General features: G+C 41.5%; 1 protein-coding gene across 1 annotated transcript in view; it reads left to right on the top strand.

Annotated features, from left to right (window-relative positions):
• Window positions 1–16,009: 16,009 nt before the first annotated feature.
• LOC117829268 (glycine--tRNA ligase-like) overlaps window positions 16,010–20,399 on the top strand; it is a 12,443-nt gene continuing 8,053 nt past the window's right edge. The window contains exons 1-5 of the mRNA XM_034706891.1: window positions 16,010–16,179; window positions 17,134–17,235; window positions 17,338–17,440; window positions 17,845–17,986; window positions 18,066–18,154. Of these exons, the coding sequence (XP_034562782.1) occupies window positions 16,135–16,179; window positions 17,134–17,235; window positions 17,338–17,440; window positions 17,845–17,986; window positions 18,066–18,154 (481 nt within the window). The 5' untranslated portion in view covers window positions 16,010–16,134. The remainder of the gene's footprint in view (window positions 16,180–17,133; window positions 17,236–17,337; window positions 17,441–17,844; window positions 17,987–18,065; window positions 18,155–20,399) is intronic.

Here is a 20,399-nt window from a genome sequence, read left to right as displayed (position 1 = left end):
CACTTCCGATTTAGGCGGGAGACTACCGCTGTTTAACTTATTCTCCCGCTGTACTCCCGAGTTGTTATTTCACCTGACAATCTCCCTGTTTCACGTTGATGTCAATCAAATAAGTGTCACTCAACTTCTTTTTCAAGAAGTCCTCTACTTGAGCCTTATATTCAAACCCCCCAAAACATCCCCCCCTCCTCTCCCTGTAGATGGTTTGATCCAAAGACGCTGCATGAGATGGTTTCTGACAGCAGGTAAACACAGACACAGACACAGAGCGACTGGTAGATCTGTGACACCGGGACCTGAAGTGTTCATTAGACGAGTTGTTCTGAGTTTAAAGATTTGATCATCCCTCATTAAAGTGGGTTAGCCCTGTTCTTATAGCTAACTTAAGTTGTGACGTGCGATGACGCAGCATCCTCTTTAAAGTTCATCAGGAGAGTTTAGAGCTGTGTGAATCTGATGACAGAGAGCTGACAGTGTCACTATCACAATATCACAGGTGAAGTTATGACATCACTAAACTCTACCTGATAACCTCAGGTGGAGATGCAGAGGAAATATCTTCCTTCTTTAAAGCTGCTGTGAGGAACTTTTGTTGTGTATCGATTCTGGCGCCCCCTTGTAGACAAAGTGATACCTCTTATCTCTTGTCCTATACATGCAAAAGTAGTGTTTTCAACAAAAGCCTCATCCTGTTGTGTTCAACAGTCAACTTTATCAGGCAATGTGATTCTTTTCCATGAAAACAGTCAAATAAAGACTGTTTCTGAAGCAAGATGTCCATCATCTGGTCTGACACCTACCCCCCCCAGGGCAGTTTCAGGCATTAAAAATGTCCACAGAGAAGGTACCAGTGTTGCTGCTGATGGACTTGTTTGCTATTGAAGGTTATAAAGAGGCATCAGTATCATTTTCAGTCTGTTTCTCAGCCTGTTCCAAACTCCTCACAGGGCCTTTAAATAAAGAGCAGAAAGCTGCAGGGGTTACTGTAGGTCAGAGAACATTTAGCTGTAGGTAATAAATAGGATTTAAAGGACCCAGATAAATGACTTTAAGAAGTACATAGAGATGTAGATTCATGCTACAGAGACTTTAATGTTATTAACATCAAAATATGGTGTCAACACAAACCCCTCTACCTGGAACATGTGTGTGTTACTCCTCACTGCAGTGGCTCAATTTACTCTCACTCTTCAACATGTTTATGAAGTTAGTCATATTTGTAAGACATGGATTTTTTAAATGTTGTATGTTTTCATTGCTATATTTTACTGCAAACCTTGGAATGAAGAGACATTTAAAGTATTTGACTTACATATCCGTTTATTAAATGTATTAATCTGCAGTTCAGGGTCATATATGGACGGGGTTGTAGGCTGATTTTACCATACTCCAGAAAATCTCCCTATTTCACAGTCCAATGATGACAGGTATGCTAAAGGTGATCATCACAGAGTTACACAAGTTTAAATTAATATGTTAAAAACTGTATTAATACATCTATAAAATACGTTCAATGTTAAAATGTTAATTCATTCCGCTAAGGTTAAAATGTGAGTTTATATTGATTTGATCGAACTTTGTTTATTATTGGACACTTCCGGGTTTAGCCAGTAGGGGGAGCAAGTTGCTTAAGGCTGCTCATTACACTGAGAGATGAAAGCCAGCAACCACGTGCTTCCTATTCCTCATTTTACAGGTAAGAAGAGTCACAAAAACATATAACACTCTACACGTGTTAATGTAATTAAATGAATATTTATGTGGTAAAATAGCTTTTATGTAGAGTCAGTACAGGAAGTCACAACACACATCCTAACTGACCAGGTAATACATGAAGCTGTTGGTCTTCACAGAAGGTTGTGAAGGATGCTCCTGATGATATAACATGAATCTATAATATACAGGCTGCAAGAATTTAAACAAGCTGTACATAAACATGTCTTTTTAAGTCTTTATAAACATTCAGACTGAAATATAGAATTCAAGTCAAATAATGATAATATGGATTTCATCATGGATTTGATTTAAAATAGCTTCAGAACAGGGACTTCAGTGAGCCGGACTACTCCCTGCTAACATCATGGATTTCATTTAAACCAGCTTCCGAACAGGGACTTCAGTGAGCCAGACTACTCCCTGCTAACATCATGTATTTCATTTAAACTAGTTCTGTGCATGTCTTAAACACAGTTTGTATTTCTTCACAGACTCTTCTGTCCTCCATCAACCTCTCATGGATCAGTTTGTTGATCTCTGCCATTTGTTTGGGTAAGTGAAATGTTCTGGGTGCAGATTCTGAAACAAGCTTTAGAAAACAATGATGGAATTTAGCTACTGCTCAAAAGCTAAGCTTGGACTTTTTACTTTGACATCTTTATTAAAAGTTAATTCATAAAAAAAAGGCAAGCGTTGAAGGGACTTGTTAGGAATTTACTGTGACTGAGAAAATTATAAACAAGGTAGATGTCAAATATAGTTTAAAATCTGTTAAGTATGGAGCGATTACAGCTTCAGTTCAGCTCATGGATTAGCTTTCATATCAAATACACTAAAGTAGGGTTTAAAGTAAATATCATCAGGGCTATATGCCGCCCTAAAGTACATGGAATACACTAAAGAGGCACATCTGTCCGGTTTCTGTTAGTCAGAAATCAGGATCAGAAATACTTGATTTAACCCCGGGGAAAACAAGACCCTGCTGTTCGGTCCTGCATGCCAACATCTCCTTTATATAAAGTAAAGTAGCAGAAAGACTGATCCCTGCCTCAGGAAGGATCCACTGCATACATTCTACCACAGCAGAGTTCAGAAGGATCTGAACAGAAGGGTTCTTTTGCTCTCTGCAGACTGCTCTCACAGTGTGTCCTCGTAGTCAGATTCTGCACCGCACCAGTCAAAGAAACTGAAACTGGAAAACTTTGAGTTCAAGTTCATGAAATCTGTTCTCTTCACCCTCTCAGCTGACTGTGAGGATGAAATGATTGGTTGTGCCATCAGCTTGGAAATAATGAAGATAATGAGGAACAGATCAGATACTCTTAAATGTCTAAGTCTTTCCCTCTCCTCAGACTTCCTGTGTGGATAGCGTCTCTGCTCGATGCTGCCAAACACCTGAAGAGTGACTGCGCTCGTCGGAGGAAGGCCTACAGGCTCCTACAGAGGACCCTGGTCAGTGCAGACTTACTCTCTGAACCAAAGAAAGACTGGATTGTTAGCTGCAGCTGATGAGAGATGTTTGGATCCTAATATATAACTAACTGTCATGAAGGGATAGCTATTCACATGGACTGGAATGAATGGATGAATGAATGAATGGAGGATGAATGAATGGAGGATGAATGAATTAATGGAGGAATGAATTAATGGATGAATTAATTAATTAATTAATTAATGGATGAATTCATGTAGGAATTAATTAATTAATGGATGAATGAACAAATGAATGAATGAAGCTCTTCCTGCTCTGGTGATGTCCCCTCTGTCTGTGTGATTGTAGAAGTTTCACAGGGTAGGAGTGAAGGATGGGAACCTGCCTCAGCCCACCTACGTTTTCCCCACAGAGGTTAAGATGATGCTGCGTTCTGTCTTCTCACAGAACGTCTGTGATTACCCCGACCCCTGTCACGACCAGGTGACTGCTCTATGACCTGTTCCTCTCGCCTGTGGAAACGGGATGAAGTGTTACCTTGTAGCCTGTAAATGACTCCTCATCTTCACAGTGAAGTGGTAAAGGCTGAATGAACATGAGTGAACGGATGAATGAATGAATGGATGGAGGAATGAATGAATGGAGGAATGAATGGATTGACGTACAAATGAATGAATGGAGGAATGAATTCATGAACAAATCAATGAATGAATGGATGGATGAATGAATGAATATATGACAGAAAATAGATAAACAAGCCTATGCATGGCATAAAGAACCCACCGTACAGACACACCACATATATGTCACATTTGTGCAACCCTTTGATTCTGGCACTAGAGTGTGCTTCTAATTAATGTCATGATAAAAAGTCTGTTAATGAATGAATGAATGGATGAATGAATATATATATATATTTTTGAACATTTGTGTAAACCTTTGATTCTGGCACCAGATTGTGCTTCCAATAAACGTAATAACAAAAAGTCTGTTAATGAATGAATGGATGAACTAATATATATTATATATATATTATATATATTATATATATTATATATATATATATATATATATATATATATATATATATATATATATATATATATATATATTAACATTTGTGTAAACCTTTCATATTGGCACCAGAATGTGCTTCTAATAAACATAATAACAAAAAGTCTGTTGATGAATGAATGGATGAACTAATATATATTATATATATAATCTATATGTCACAACATTTGTGGAAACCTTTGGTTCTGGCACCAGAATGTGCTTCTATTTGTGTCCATTTACAGAAGGACCTGTTAGCAGAAGGAACTCAGATATTCGGCATGTGAGGAACATTTTGAAGTCAAGGTCTGCTTCAGTTCTTGGTCAAAGTGGTCCTGATGTAATGAATACTCTCTGTTTGATGTTCTAGGTGGTCTACATTACACTGGAGGATCTACACACAGTTCAGATCAACTGAAGTATGTTTCTACTCTTCTTATTTGTCATTGAAAGCATACACGTATGAAGCAGTTAGATGTTTGATGTTTGGCACTGACCAGCTGCTCTGTCAAAGATCAGGAGTAGTTTTTGTCTCTGAGACAAAATGTTTGTTTAGTTGTATCCAGTGATCTGAGGGTCTGAAGTGTCCCCAATGTTCTCTTCAGCAGTGAGCCTGCTGTCGCTGAAAGCCTCCACAGAGCGGTGACATGTTGTTGTGATCTGTGAGCGTGTCAGCCAGATTTTTCAGCATTGTTATCAATCATTAGCCTTTTTGAGTTCAGCATTAATAATGTTACATGCAGATGAGTGGTTTTCTTGATTCACTGCTCATTCACTACTCATCATGTTTTGTTCATGCATCAGTTCGTTTACTGAGTTCCTGTTTTGCCTGTGATCACACATGAACAGGAATTTGTCTGGTTAAGAAATAAATGACATCAGAAAAGTGAAACATGTCAGTTTTCTTTGTTCTGAGTTTGTGTTTGTTAGAATACCAAGACCACAAGAGCTCAAAGTCCACTACTGCACAGCTTTCTGTGCTGTAGTGAGGGCTTTGAGGACTAAACATGATTATGTTTTGATTTCCCCATGAACTCCAGAGACTACGTACATAATAATACATTTCTTTGGGCACTATTGTGATGTAATGTGTTCTTTGGTTATTATTTAATTGGTGCTATTTAATGTCAGACCTTTAGGGTCAGAGCTTTAAAGAACAGACTCCGAAGAGGAAACAGTCTGCCTCCACATACTGTGAAAATCCATCAATCAATCTTTATTTGATCACAACAAACATTAGAGTCAGGAAAAATTAGCCCATATTTGGCCAATCCTTACCAAAAAACGCTGTCACCAGTGTGTTCATAAAGGTCTCTAATAACACATATTAAAATATTTAATCTCAACTCCTGGAGTAAAATCCATGACAGCTGTTTAAAGTTTGGGTACCCCCCCCCCCCCCCCCCCTATTTTAATGCACCCCACTAGATACTGATATAGGTAAAGATATAGGGTTGGGGGGGCGGGTTTTATACGGGGGGGGGGGGGGGGATTGTGATGCAGTAGTGCACTACGGCTCTCCCCCCTCTCTCCCGCCTCCCTTCCTGCCCCCCCCTATTTTAATCCACCTCACTAGCAAACATACATACAACAAAAAAACAAACAAAACAAAATTCAAATCATATCACACACAAAGATCAGGTTTGGCGGGGCCTTAGTGTTTGGCTCGGTCCTACTCGTTGGGGGTCCATCGGGGCTGGGGAGTGGCTGGTGTCCCTGTCACCCTCCGTCCCCCTGCTGCCCCCTCCCCTGTGGGGGCCTGGTCCTCTGGGGTCGGGTTTCCCGGGGGTTCCCTCGCGGTCCTCTGCCGTCTGGGGGGGGGCGGGGGGATTGGCCCTGCCGCCTCCGCCCTCCCCCCGCTCCGGAGCGCCGGTTGGCAGGCTCTGGTCCTGGTCCTGCCCGTCTGCCTGGCTGTCTGCTCCTGGTGGCTCCTTTGGCTCTGTCTTGGGGGGCTGTGTGGGCGGTGTTGTGGGGGTGTCCCTTGGGGGGGCTGCGGGATCTCTCCCCCCTCGCCCCCCTTTCCTCCTACTGGGTGACCTGGGGGTCACCCTGGGTGCTCCGGCGGTACCTGTTTGCTTCCGGTCTGGGGTCCTTGGCTTGTCCCCTGGCCTGGGTCTCCCGCGGCGGGTTGGGTCCTTCGGTCTGACTGCTCTCGCGGCCCGGGTGCCGGGCCGTACCGCTCGGCTGATCTGACCCAAGTGGTTTCATCTGCACCAGTGGTGGTCTTGTTACACAAATAGAACACAGCACGGCGGCAACCCTCTGCGACCCAAGCTTCAGTAATGATTGTGGACACTAAGGGTTGTTTAATCATTAGGATCACCCCACGGATTTCTTTTTTGGCATCATGGTGAGATGGTCCCTCTCCATCTAAGTGTGTTAGGTCTCTCTCTCCTTCTCTCTCCCTGTCCCTTTGTATATCCTTATGTAATCTTTCTTTCACTTTCTCTTATTTTTTTTTATTTTTTTTGGCCCACCTAGGTGTGCACGCCCTCTTTTACAGAACATGATATTAGCTGTCAATAAAAGATAGGCCAGAGTTCTGAGAGGGATGGTGATGGTTGCATGCACACAGTCACAAGCACAGAAGAAAAAGGTTTTCTTTCTTTTCTTTTGCTGCAAGAATAAATTGCATTAATATTTGACAGTTTGTGACAAACATGACACAAACCAGAAATATATATGCAGACAAGAGAAAGAAAAGAAAGAAAGAAAAAAATAAAATAAAATAAAATAAAAATAAAGTGTGGGTACCTGGAACCTTATTGGTGAAAAACTGAAAATGTTAAATTCTGCCTTCAGCAGCTTGTTAGGGTCTAACTAGAGGTTATTTAGGATTCTGAATTCATTGCAAACATTTATTTTGCACGAAAAACACTCCTTGATGGACAAACGGCCACGCCCACTTTACACATATATTCAAAAGTACAGTGCAGCCTGTGTTTAATTCCACCCAGAATAAAGACTCACAAACATGTGATGTAAATGATCAAAAAGTAACTAAGTTACTAACTAAGCTCTTCATTACAAATGAAATATTTACTTTAAGTAACTTTAGTGTTCTGTCTTTCTCCTTCAATACTCTTATGAATCTTCTACTCTTATTACCCTGCCTCTCACCTCACCTATATTTGATCATCAGTTATCTGAAAGCTGCAGACTCAACAGTGAATATGTGAACCATGTTTAGAACATCATACCTTACACTCAGTGTGTTTAGTCCTCCCTGGTTTACAGATTGTGGAGCTAGTGATGGTTTAAAACCAAACCTTGGCTGTTTGGACGGAGTGGCTCCTCCTTGGTATGTTGAGCTCATGTGAGCTGGACATGGGTCACCAGTGTTTACAGATCCAGTCTCTCTGGAAGTTAGCTTTGTAGAAGATGTTTGGTTTAGTACTTGGTGAGATTGACTACTAGTCTCAATGGTGGATAAATTCATTGCTATTTATGTGTTGTCTAGATAAGTGGTTTTCAAAGTGGGGGATGTGGACCCCTGGGGGGCCACGAGGGGGGCTAGGGGGGCCTCAGAAAATTTGAAGAAAGGGAAAAATATATAATTAAAATAATTATTTTTATTTATTTATTTATTTTTAAACACGTTTGTTGATAATTTCCTCTGCTAAACAGATGTAATCATTATTAAAAAGTGAACTAAAGTAAGGAAACACATTCTAAAAGTTGATGTTTCTTTACATCTTATGAAGCATTGTCTGTGGGTTTGCAAAGGGGTCCCCGGCCAGAAGCTAATGCTGTTTGGGGGGCCTTGACATGGTTAAGTTTGGGAACCCTTGTCTAGATTATAACATGTTTTTAAAACAAGCAAAATTATTTTGATCTGTGGGTTCATAACTCGGCCTGACTCATCCGAGTTACAATGAACACCAAAAGCACCTGAAACCTACAAAACCAGGACAACAAATAAACAGGTCATTACTACTGACTTCAGCTCTATTGGAGTTTCTGTAAATATTGTGGCACAGATTTATATTTGACATCAAGTACGAATCTTCACGACAGAGTACAACTTTATATGCATTTTCATGGCTCAGGCTTGGACCAGCTCTTAGTTATGCTGCTATAGGCTTAGACTGCCGGGGGAACTGCCACACTGGTATCCCATCTCACCCCCCCCCCCCCCCCCCCCCATCACTTACTTTAACTCTGCCTGTCCCATTCAAGTTACTAACCATAGACCTTTCTGGAGTCCCTGAGCTCCCTTGTCTCGTAGGTTCCTCTGAGCTGCCGTAGACATCCTCCTGCTGTGGACGCTCCAGACTCCAGCTGCAATGCTCATGGTGGATTAAGGTGAGGTCAGACTGAGTCTTACCCTGTCTTGGTGTTGGGTCTCTGTTCATAATTTGACATAGAGTGGTCTAGACCTGCTCTGTTTGTAAAAGAGTCTTGAGATAATGTTTGTTGTGATTTGGCGCTATACAAATAAAGACTGATTGATTGACTTATTGAGACCACAGGTGAGGAGCAGACTCACAGAGACCACAGCTTCCTCCACTCGCATCTTAGCCCCTCCCACCAGAGATGCAAGGACATGAAGAGAAGGAGAGAGGAAACGAGGAGATTTGTTTTAAAAGACATGAGACGTCCTTTCCTCCGGAGCGTCACATGAAGTGAGATCAGTTTGTGATGACGGAGTCAGCTGATCACTGCTGGATCAGCTGACGGTCAGCTCTAACAGCTGTTTGTGTCTGCTCACATGTTCACTGTAATAACTGATAAATATAAACAGTAACAGAGCTCTGTCTCTGTGTTTATCTGTTTAATACACACCTGCACATGAAGACAATCTGCTCTGTTTGTTCTGTCCTGAAGCATCAGGGATCAATTTACTTTTAAAATGCTTTATGATTATTATTATTATTATTATTATTATTATTATTATTATTATTGTTATTGTTGTTGTTATTTTTAAGTTATTTTTGGGGCTTTTACACCTGTATTGATAGAGGGAGGGGACAGTGGATAGTGTAGGAAACTGGGAGAGAGTGGGGGAATGACATGCGGGAAAGGGGCCGCAGGCTGGAGTCGAACCCAGACCACCCGCTACATGGGCGCGTTAACCAGTAGGCCAAGTCCACGCCCAAATGCCTTATTATTGAATTATTACTTTAAGGGAAAATATAAACCATGCAGCTCTTTTCAAACCCCATGCTCATGAATGATCAGCCTCATATGAAACTTTATTAACCTGACAGTAAAGTTTGTCTGATAGTGAAAACACTTGTTATATTTCCTGTCATACTTCTCTTCATGAAGAAAACAAAGAGAACAAACAGGACATTCTTTAGTGTCTTAACAGAGATCATAAAGGGGCCTGTGTTTGGAACAGAACCACATGAGGGACTACATGTTCAGCACTGATAACAGTCTTTTAATGCCATGCTCATTTCAACATGTCTTTCATAACTGAAAATAATCCAGTCACTATCACTTTCTCTTTCAGTCTGACTCAGGTCATCCAGCTGCTGAGTGAAGTTTGACTTAGAGAGTGAGATGATGTTAACATGATGATAGATCAGCCCTCCACCTTTAAACACACTCACTCCTCCACAGGCTCCGGGACATGACCTGATCATGTTCTGATCCCTGGAGACATGAGCAGCTTTGTAGTTCTCAACATGAGTGCATGGAACAGCAGCTTTTCAACAGTGAGTCATGTTTCTGACCACTAGATGGCGCCAGACAGTCCATCAGTACTGGGAGGATTTCCAGGAAATCCCCCGACTTGCTGAGAAACCTCTTCAGCTCCACAGACGTTCTCAGTACGACAGACTGCAGCTGACAGAGAGTCACAGAGGTTACAGAATAAAAGATGTATGAAGTATAAACTTTACTGAAGGGAGAAGATCTGATGTTTGATTTCATGACACAATATGGAGGCGAGCTGCACAACAGAGTGTGTGAGTGTCTCAGAGAGTAAATCCATGTGTTAATAATAGTGGAGCAGCTGTTACTCAAACAGGCCCGAGGAGCTCTTCATGACCTGCGTATCAAAGTCTTTAATCTCTGTCTAAGCACTCAGGTGTTTACAGTAAACGTATTCCTGATAAACTTCTAAAATCAATGTGTCTGCTGTTTATCTGTGGAACGCACCCTTTCATTTTAAACACTACATTTCCATTCAAGTTCATGTTGTTCTCTTTGGATAACTGATTTTAACTTCATCACTTCATCCAGAGCAGGTTTCTGTCACAAGTTCAGTCATCATAGGATTTAACATCTCCAGATCATTTAGATCAATTCATCGATTTTATTGTCACCACCTGCAGAAGTCCTGAGATATGTTCTCTTCTTCTTCTTCTTCTTCTTCTCTTTATTATTATTATTTGATATTAATATATGTATCATATTCATTATTATTATATTGATTATTATTATTATATTTATCCAAGTGCCTACATTTGACCGATGCATCTCTTTGATATCTGTCTGTTTTCCTGTGATGTGTATTGGTGTCCTGTTGCTTGGTGGTGATCAGGTGATCTCTCTGTGTGCTGCTCACAGTGATAACAACACTACTTCTGTTTTTATTTATTTTTCATGCTTTTGCAACTATTGGGACACGATTATAATCATTCGACGTTCAGATGAGATCTGAGGAAACCAATCGATATTAATTCACTCTGATGGTAAAACAGAGTCACATGATGCATGTATCCCTCACTTTTAATTAATTATAGGCCCATTTCCAAACTTTCTGTTTTAGCCAAGACTCTAGAATCTTTAGTAAGTGCCCAACAGGTAAACACAGCACCACAGCAGCTGCCTTAGAGGTAGTCAGTGATTTCATTGAGTCCTTGGTCAAAAAGGAGCACTGTGCAGCCCTTTTTATTGACTTGACGAAAGTTTTCAACTCTGTAGACTATGTTATTATGTTATTATGTTGTTATTATAAAACAGAGACTTCGTAGTATTGGACTGTCTGAACAATCGGTCTGTTGGTTTGAAAATGATTTATCCAACAGATCACAGTGTGTGCAAGCTGAAGGCATCAGCTCTGATTTTCTAGGCATAGTAAGTGGTGTGCCCCAGGGCTCTGTCTTAGGACCACTATTGTTGACAATTTATATTGATTCCAAACACAAACGTTCATGTCTACGCAGATGATACAGTTATTTATTTCTCTGCTCCTACACAGCATCAGGCTCTCTGTCACTTACAGGCAGCTTTGGACACTGTGTAGGACACCTTTCATGAGTTAAAATTGTTATTGAATCCTGATAAAACAAAACTCATGGTGTTTACAATTTCAAAGTTAAAGCAAGTAAACCTACCTTCCATTACTACATCTCAGGGTGATGTGATTGAGCCTGTTTCTTCTTATAAATACCTGGGATTCATAATCGATGATTCACTGTCCTTCAAGCTTCACATTCAACAGCTCGTTAAGAAGTTGAAGGTGAACTTGGGTTTCTTTTTCTGAAATAAGTCATGTTTTTCTATTTCTGCAAAGAAAAAACTTGTTGCTGCTACTTTCATGCCTCTGATTGATTATGGTGATGTTTTATATATGCATGCATCCACTCATTGCCGTCACTCTCTGGACACTGTTCATCATGGAGCTCTTAGGTTCATTACAAGTTTTTAAAGGTGACATATCATGCAAAATCAACTTTTTAATGGTTCTCTACTTGAAATATGTTTCCCTGGCATGTCTACAAACCCCCCGAGAATGAAAAAAAATCCATTCTGCCCCTGTTCTGATTTCTCCACCTTTCTGTAAATGTGTGTGAAACCAGCCGTTTCAGACTTCCGTGTTTTTGTTACGTAACAACAATATCCGGTCTGTAACAGAAGTCAGAGCTCGGAGCTTGTTCAGCCCATAGACTGTATAAAATACAACTCAACCCCTCCTCTGTTTTTCATTCCCTGCACACATGTGTGCTAACAAGGAGCTTAGGAGGGAGGCATGCTAGTTGTAGGCTGTCTTAATAAACACAAAGGTCGGTTTTACTCCCCACGTCTGCAGATTTGAAGATCTAGTGGATGATTTTTATTTGTCATGGAAAAGTGCTAGCCCTAGTTAGCATAGCCACATAGCTACATGTTCGTAGCTGTGTACCAAGACACACGTCTACATACTGACAAATAAAACAACAAGAAACACTAAATCTGTGACCAATGGTTCAGAAAGGTCCTGCTGCAGGCGCCTCTCCATCAGGATCAGATTCTGGATCAGATTCAGAGAGATGAAGTAACGCGGGTCTGTGAGCAGCCGTGTATATTCAGCCAACATGTAAACATTAGATCAACAGAGAGCCGAGGGCACATCCACTTCCTTAGGGGGTGTGGTCAGAGAGAAAACAGAGTGTTCTAAGGAGGGCTGAAGAAGAGGGTTTTTCAGGCAGACCAAAATCTGATTTCAAAGTGTTTTTTTGAGCATAAACTTTAAAGGTGACGTATCACGCTTTTTTCATCAACATATATTGGTCTAAGAGGTCCCCAAAACATGTCTTTAAAGTTTATGCTCAAAAAAACACTTTGAAATCAGATTTTGGTCTGCCTGAAAAACCCTCTTCTTCAGTCCTCCTCAGAACACTCTGTTTTCCCTCTGACCACGCCCCCTCAGGAAGTGGATGTGCCTCGGCTCTCCAGCACGTTGATCTAATGTTTACATGTTGGCTGAATATACACGGCTGCTGATACTTCAACCCTCTGAATCTGATCCAGAATCTGATCCTGATGGAGAGGCGCCTGCAGCAGGACCTTTCTGAAGGATTGGTCACAGATTTAGTGTTTCTTGTTGTTTTATTTATCAGTATGTAGACGTGTGTCTTGGTACACAGCTATGAACATGTAGCTATGTGGCCAGCTAACTAGCGCTAGCACTTATCCATGATAAATAAAAATCATCCACTAGATCTTCAAATCTGCAGGCCTGGGGAGTAAAACCGACCTCTAACAGAAAGGCAGCGGGACCTTTTCTGAAGGATTGGTCACAGATTTAGTGTTTCTTGTTGTTTTATTTGTCAGTATGTCGACGTGTGTCTTGGTACACAGCTACAGCTACAGCTATGAACATGTAGCTATGTGGCTATGCTAACTAGCGCTAGCACTTATCCATGATAAATAAAAATCATCCACTACATCTTCAAATCTGCAGACGTGTGGGCTGAACAAGCTCCGAGCTCTGACTCCGTGACAGACCGGATATTGTTGTTACGTAACAAAAACACTGAAGTCTGAAACGGCTGGTTTCACACACATTTACAGAAAGGTGGAGAAATCAGAACAGGGGCAGAATGGATTTTTTTCATTCTCGGGGGGTTTGCAGACATGCCAGGGAAACATATTTCAGGTAGAGAACCATTAAAAAGTCCATTTTGCATGATATGTCACCTTTAAAGACATGTTTTGGGGACCTCTTACACCAATATATATTGATGAAAAAAGCGTGATATGTCACCTTTAAATCTCTAACCCATCACTGCTCCCTGTATGCTTGAGTTGGCTGGTCTGCATTGTCTACCCGTAGGCTACATCACGGCATGTCCTTGTTTATAAGGCGATTCTTATCTTGCTTCCCTCGTATGTGTGTGGTTTTATTCAAAAATACAGGAAGCTGCAGTCTCCGCTCTGTGACCCAGTCACAAAACTAGTTTTTGCTTTCGGTCCCCAGAGTGCGTCTTGAAATGGGTAAAAATAGTTTCAGGTCCTCTGCTCCTGCAGCCTGGAACCTGCTGCAGCCTGGAACCTGCTGCAGGAGAGCCTGGGTTTGAGGGAGTTTGTCTCTTTCAATGTTTTTTAAAGCAGACTGAAGGCTCTTGAGGAAGATGCTTCAGTTTGTAGATGCTTTGACTGATGACTTTTGTTCTGAAATTCACATGTTGTCATCTTTTAGAATCCTGTGTTGTTTGTAACTTTGCTGGAACGTGCTGCCGCTGATCTCAGCCAGGACACACTTGCAAAAGAGATTCTTAAACTCAATGTGGATTTCATGGTTAAAGAAGAAAAAAGAAAGTACACTTAGGGCCACCGTACAGGAGCAAAGGTCGGAGGAAAAGGGGTCACACCCTGTTGCTGTTGCCCTCCTGCTGGTTAAAACCACCATGCTGGATGTGTGATAAGTCTTTGCTCTCAGTGAAAGGTCACCTACAGTCATGGCCAAAAGTTTTGAGAATGACACAACTATTAATTTTCACAAAGTCTGCTGTTTCAGTTTTCATAATGGTAATTTGCATATACTCCAGAATGTTATGAGGAGTGATCAGCTCAACTGCAATTAATTGCAAAGTCCCTCTTTGCCTTGAAAATGAACTTTATCACCAAAAACACATTTCCACTGCATTTCAGCCCTGCCACAAAAGGACCAGCTAACATCATTTCAGTGACACACAGGTGTCACACACATTAACACAGGTGTGGGTGTTGACGAGGACAAGGCTGGCGATCAATCTGTCATGATTGAGTGACTGGACACTTTAAAAGGAAGATGGTGCATGACACCATTGTTCCTCATCTGTTAGCCATGGTTACCTGCAAGGAAACACGTGCAGCCATCATTGCATTGCACAAAAAGGGCCTAACAGGGAAGTTTATAGCAGCGAGTAAGATTGCACCTCAGTCAACCAGTTATCAAGAACTTCAAGGAGAGAGGTTCAATTGTTGCCAAACAGGCTCCAGGGCGCCCAAGAAAGTCCAGCAAGCGCCAGGACCGTCTCCTGAAGGTGTTACAGCTGCGGGATTGGGCCACCACCAGTGCAGAGCTTGCTCAGGAATGGCAGCAGGCAGGTGTGAGTGCATCTGCACGCATAGTGAGGCGAAGACTTTTGGAGGAAGGCCTGGTGTCAAGGAGGGCAGCAAAGAAGCCACTTCTCTCCAGTAAAAACATCAGGGACAGACTGATATTCTGCAGAAGGTACAGGGACTGGACTGCTGAGGACTGGGGTAAAGTCATTTTCTCTGATGAATCCCCTTTCCGATTGTTTGGGGCATCTGGAGGAAGGCTTGTTCGGAGAAGACGAGGTGAGCGCTACCATCAGTCCTGTCTCTTGCCAACAGTGAAGCATCCTGAGACCATTCATGTGTGGGGTTGCTTTTCGGTCAAGGGAGTGGGCTCTCTCACAATCTTGCCTAAAAACACAGCCATGAATAAAGAATGGTACCAGAACGTCCTCCGAGAGCAACTTCTCCCAACCATCCAAGGGCAGTTTGGTGATGAAGAATGCCTTTTCCAGCATGATGGAGCACCTTGCCATAAAGCAAAAGTCATAACAAAATGGCTCGGGGAACAAAACATTAAGATTTTGGGCCCTTGGCCAGGAAACTCCCCAGATCTTAATCCCATTGAGAACTTGTGGTCAATCCTCAAGAGGCGGGTGGACAATCAAAAACCCACAAATTCTGACAAACTCCAAGCATTGATTATGCAAGAATGGACTGCCATCAGTCAGGATTTGGTCCAGAAGTTGATTGACAGCATGCCAGGGAGAATTGCAGAGGTCTTGAAAAAGAAGGGTCAACACTGCAAATATTGACTTATTGCATGAATTCTGTGTAATTCTCAATAAAAGCATATGATACTTGTGAATTGCTTCTAATTGTATTTCATTATACCATAGAAACATCTGACAAAAACACCTAAAAACCCTGAAGCAGCAGACTTTGTGAAAATGTAATATTTGTGTCATTCTCAAAACTTTTGGCCATGACTGTAGAGTCCTTACAGGAGGACTGCAGGATGTGTGCTCACTGTGGTCTGTACAGGAGAAGAAAAGCTTTCTGGCTGATGCAACAAATACTCTTCGTTTCAGGCACAATGTACAGAAACACGCGCCTCCCCTTCTTCCTCTTTTTCCTCCTGCTCCTCCTCCTCTTCCTCTCTGAGGACAGAAACAGCTCTGAAGGAAACAGTCTGCCTCAGATTCTCGTCTGTCTGCAGGAGGAGCGAGCTGCGCGGAGCTGCAAAACGTGTCAACATGGAAGAAGTCCTGGCTCCTCTGAGGGAGGCTGTGAGGGAACAGGTGAGACACGGACAGGCTGCACACCTGCGGGACCCGAACCGGACAGGTCAGATAGTACAGCATGCAGCTGAGGAGTTTCCAGGAGGACAGGGTTTACTACCGTGTCCTGCAGAAGGCAAACTGTAGCATAGACTTGAATAACTTTCAGTGTGTGTCCGTCATGATTAAAGGGACATGTCAAAGAGTTTCACGTCGTCTGGTAGTCTGCAGCAGTCCACGCAGTGTGCAGAGAGCAGGATGGAAGTGAAAACGAAAGAGACATTACAGAAAGAGAGTCGCGTTCTTATACTGAAGTGTTCTGTTCATGTTAGAAATACACAAACAAATAAAACCTGTTTGTGTCCGTTTGAGTTTCATTGTTACAGATAGGAAACGTGTAGCCTACGGAAGAGGATTGGGGCCACTGAAAAAAAATTAAGGTCAAATTAATTTTTTATTATTATTCTGAAATTAAAGTCAGAATTCTGGTGGATTCTCAAAATAAAAGCAGTCTGAAATATAGAAATGTGCCTGGTAATTATATATTTGGCATTACAATAAATCTCAGTTTCCGTTGATGTTTTGATTCAGACTGAAAGGAGAAAACCTCAAAATGTGATGCTGCCAATTACAGCTATACCTGATTTGGAGTTTCAAAATAAAAGCCATTGGAAATGTAGCATATTAGTCATTTATTTTGGATATTTTCAGAGTGAAATTATTTAAAACATCCCTGTTTCCACTGGCTAATTTAAGTTCAAGACTTTAATCTCAGAATAAAAATATATATATATGTATTTTTAAATTGACCTTAATTTAATTATTTTTTTCAGTGGCCCTAATCCTCTTCTGTACATGTGCATATCAAAACTGATGACTGAATTATGAGGCGCTGTCATTTGAAGACCAAACAGAGAGAACTGAGGTCTGAAGTTTTGTGTGGGACAGAAGCTAAAGAAGTGTGTTTGTCCTCAGGGTGACCGGGTGCAGCAGCTGAAGGAAAAAGGCGCCACGGAGCAGGAGATCAGCAGAGCTGTCTCAGAGCTCAAAGCCAGGAAGAAGATTCTGGAAGCAAAGGTCAGAGACTGATAACAATGGCTGACTCATTGATATCAGTTTTGGTTCCACTTTCAGTCTGAGTAACATTGACTTTACATGTAATCATTCTCCATCATGTAGGAGCTCGCTCTACAGCCCAAAGATGACACAGTGGACAGAGGGAAGATGGAGGACACCTTGAAGAGGAGGTTCTTCTACGATCAGGCTTTTGCAATATATGGAGGTAAACACAGTAAACAGAGAGTCAAAGTGCAGACACAATCAATCAATCAATCTTTATTTGTATCGTGCCAAATCACAACAAACGTTATCTCAAGACTCTTTTACAAACAGAGCAGGTCTAGACCACTCTATGTCAAATTATGAACAGAGACCCAACACCAAGACAGGATAAGACTCAGTCTGACCCCACCTTAATCCACCATGAGCATTACACCTCACAGTATTTAGCTAGTTACAGCGGAGAGGACAAACTTCCTTTAACAGGCAGAAACCTCGAGCAGGACCAGAATCATGTTAGACACACATCTGCCTCGACCCAGTTGGGTCTGGAAAGAGGGATAGAGGAGAATAAGAGACACCACAGAGAGCAGGGCTCAGATTTATCACCATGGCTTTGTTCCTCAGGTGTGAGCGGCCTGTACGACTTTGGTCCTGTCGGCTGTGCTCTGAAGAACAACATCCTGCAGACCTGGAGGCAGCACTTCATCCAGGAGGAGCAGATCCTGGAGATCGACTGCACCATGCTGACCCCGGAGCCTGTCCTCAAGTAGGTGCCGACAGATTCCAAAAACATGCACAGCTACATGTCTTGATTTGAGGTCCCTAAAGTTGCTGTGTCCCCTCAGGACTTCAGGACATGTGGATAAATTCGCTGACTACATGGTGAAAGATGCCAAGACGGGGGAGTGCTACCGTGCTGACCACCTCCTCAAAGGTCTCTAACTCCTTCCACCTTTGTTGTTCTTATTTTAATTAGAGGTTTAAAATGAGCATGTTGAGCATGTTGTTCCGCTTGCCTCTATTTACCTTCACTGCTAACAAGGCGTCATATTTCACACCTGCAGAGCAGATTAACTAATCTGTTCATCTGTAGGCCCAGTGAATCATGGTTTATTTCAAGCTTGCATTTCATAACTTAGAATAAGTCAAAACACAGTCATCCAGAGTTTAGTGATATTTCTCCCCTGCAGACAGTCTGTGTGCAGGACGTTACCTGCCTTACTGTATGGAGTAGTCAGGGTTTTGGGGTCTGGGCAGGAGTCTAGGTGTAGTGAGGGACTGGTTTTTCAGGTGTACCTTTGCCTGAGGACAACATCTGTGAACACACTGAGCATGTGCTTAGTGACATAACTTCATTCAAACGTCGTGTGGAGGCATGCAGAGAGAACCAAGAAGTGCTGATGAGGGGATTTCACACTGTCCCCTGAATGCACCACTGAACACATTTAACAACTTTACATGTGATACATACTCTCACGATTTACAGCAAAAAACATACACACTAAACATAAACGATGAGATAAACACAGAGAACAAACATAAATAATAACATCAGCTCTGAGAGTAAGTGATAAGGAATCTGCTGTTTGTTGCTCTACACTGTGTTCCAAAGTAGTATGCAAGTTGCATTTTTGTGAATATTTAAATTTATATATATGTTAACAGTCGTTTTCAAATTGGTTAAGAAGTCAGATAGTGAATATATTTCTTCAACTGTGTGGTTAAAATGATGCTTTTCAAATTACATCGGCTGTATTTTTAAATAAATGCAGAATCTGCAGAAATGAGCGTGACACATTATTATGCAAGTTGGTGATAAGAATAATAATACATTTTATTTATAACGCACTTTTCATTTCAAGAAATCTGAAAGTGCTAAAGGCACATAATAAGAGCATATAACTTATAAAAATAAAACTAGGCACCATTTTAAACGTTCTATTGATTGGAAATAATAATATTTACTACAACTGTTTTCAAACTTCAACAAGAACAACAGTTTTCTTTAGATCAATCAATCATCAATCAATCTTTATTTGTATAGCACCAAATCACAACAAACGTTATCTCAAGACGCTTTTACAAACAACTTCAAGACAGGGTAAGACTCAGTCTGACCCCACCTTAATCCATCATGAGCATTGCACATCGCAGTATTTAGCTAGTTACAGTGGAGAGGACAAACTTCCTTTAACAGGCAGAAACCTCGAGCAGAACCAGACTCATGTTAGACAGACATCATGCCTCGACCCAGTTGGGTCTGGAAAGAGGGATAGAGGGGAGTAAGAGAGAGAGGGAGCGGTGATAGTGATGAGACGAGTAGTAGTAGCTGTTGCCGCTGGAGTCCAGCACGTCTGTATCAGCTGGAGTCTGGAACGTCCACAGCAGGAGGACGTCTACGGCAGCTCAGAGGAACCTACGAGACAAGGGAGCTCAGGGACTCCAGAAAGGTCTATGGTTAGTAACTTTAATGGGGAGAGTTAAAGTAAGTGATGAAAGGGTTGGGGGGAAGGGGGTGAGCTAGGATCCCAGTGTGTCAGTGCACCAGTTCCCCCAGCAGTCTAAGCCTATAGCAGCATAACTAAGATCTGGTCCAAGCCTGATCCAGCTCTAACTATAAGCTTTATCAAAAAGGAAAGTTTGAAGCCTACTCTTAAAAGTAGAGAGGGTGTCTGCCTCCCGGACCCTGACTGGTAGATGATTCCAAAGGAGAGGGGCCTGATAACTGAAGGTTCTACCTCCCATACTACTTTTAGACTTTTAGATCTGTATACAAAATAAAACTGTTAATATCTTTGAAACATTTCAAATCTGACATGTTTCTCTAATGTCCAATATAACCTCCTTTTCTTTCAGTGAGGGTCAGAGGTCACTGTAAACTGATTTAGTTTCTGATGACTTCTCTGATGACTCTGTGAGCTGTACCTTTTTGTTGAAGTTTGAATACAGTTGTAGTAAATATTATTATTTTCAATCAATAGAACATTAAAAATGTTTTTTTCTGTTTATTTTTACAAGTTATATGCTCTTATTATCAACTTGCATAATAATTTGTCACACTCATGTCTTCAGATTCTGCATTTATTTAAAAATACAGCCGACATACTTTGAAAAGCATCATTTTAACCACACAGTTGAAGAAATATATTCACTATCTGACTTCTTAACGACTGTTGACA

This window comes from Notolabrus celidotus, chromosome 17 (assembly GCF_009762535.1).
Source record: "Notolabrus celidotus isolate fNotCel1 chromosome 17, fNotCel1.pri, whole genome shotgun sequence".
NCBI lineage: Eukaryota > Metazoa > Chordata > Actinopteri > Labriformes > Labridae > Notolabrus > Notolabrus celidotus.
The sequence above is the reverse complement of the archived record's forward strand: the minus strand, read 5'-3'. Positions and strand labels throughout refer to the sequence as shown.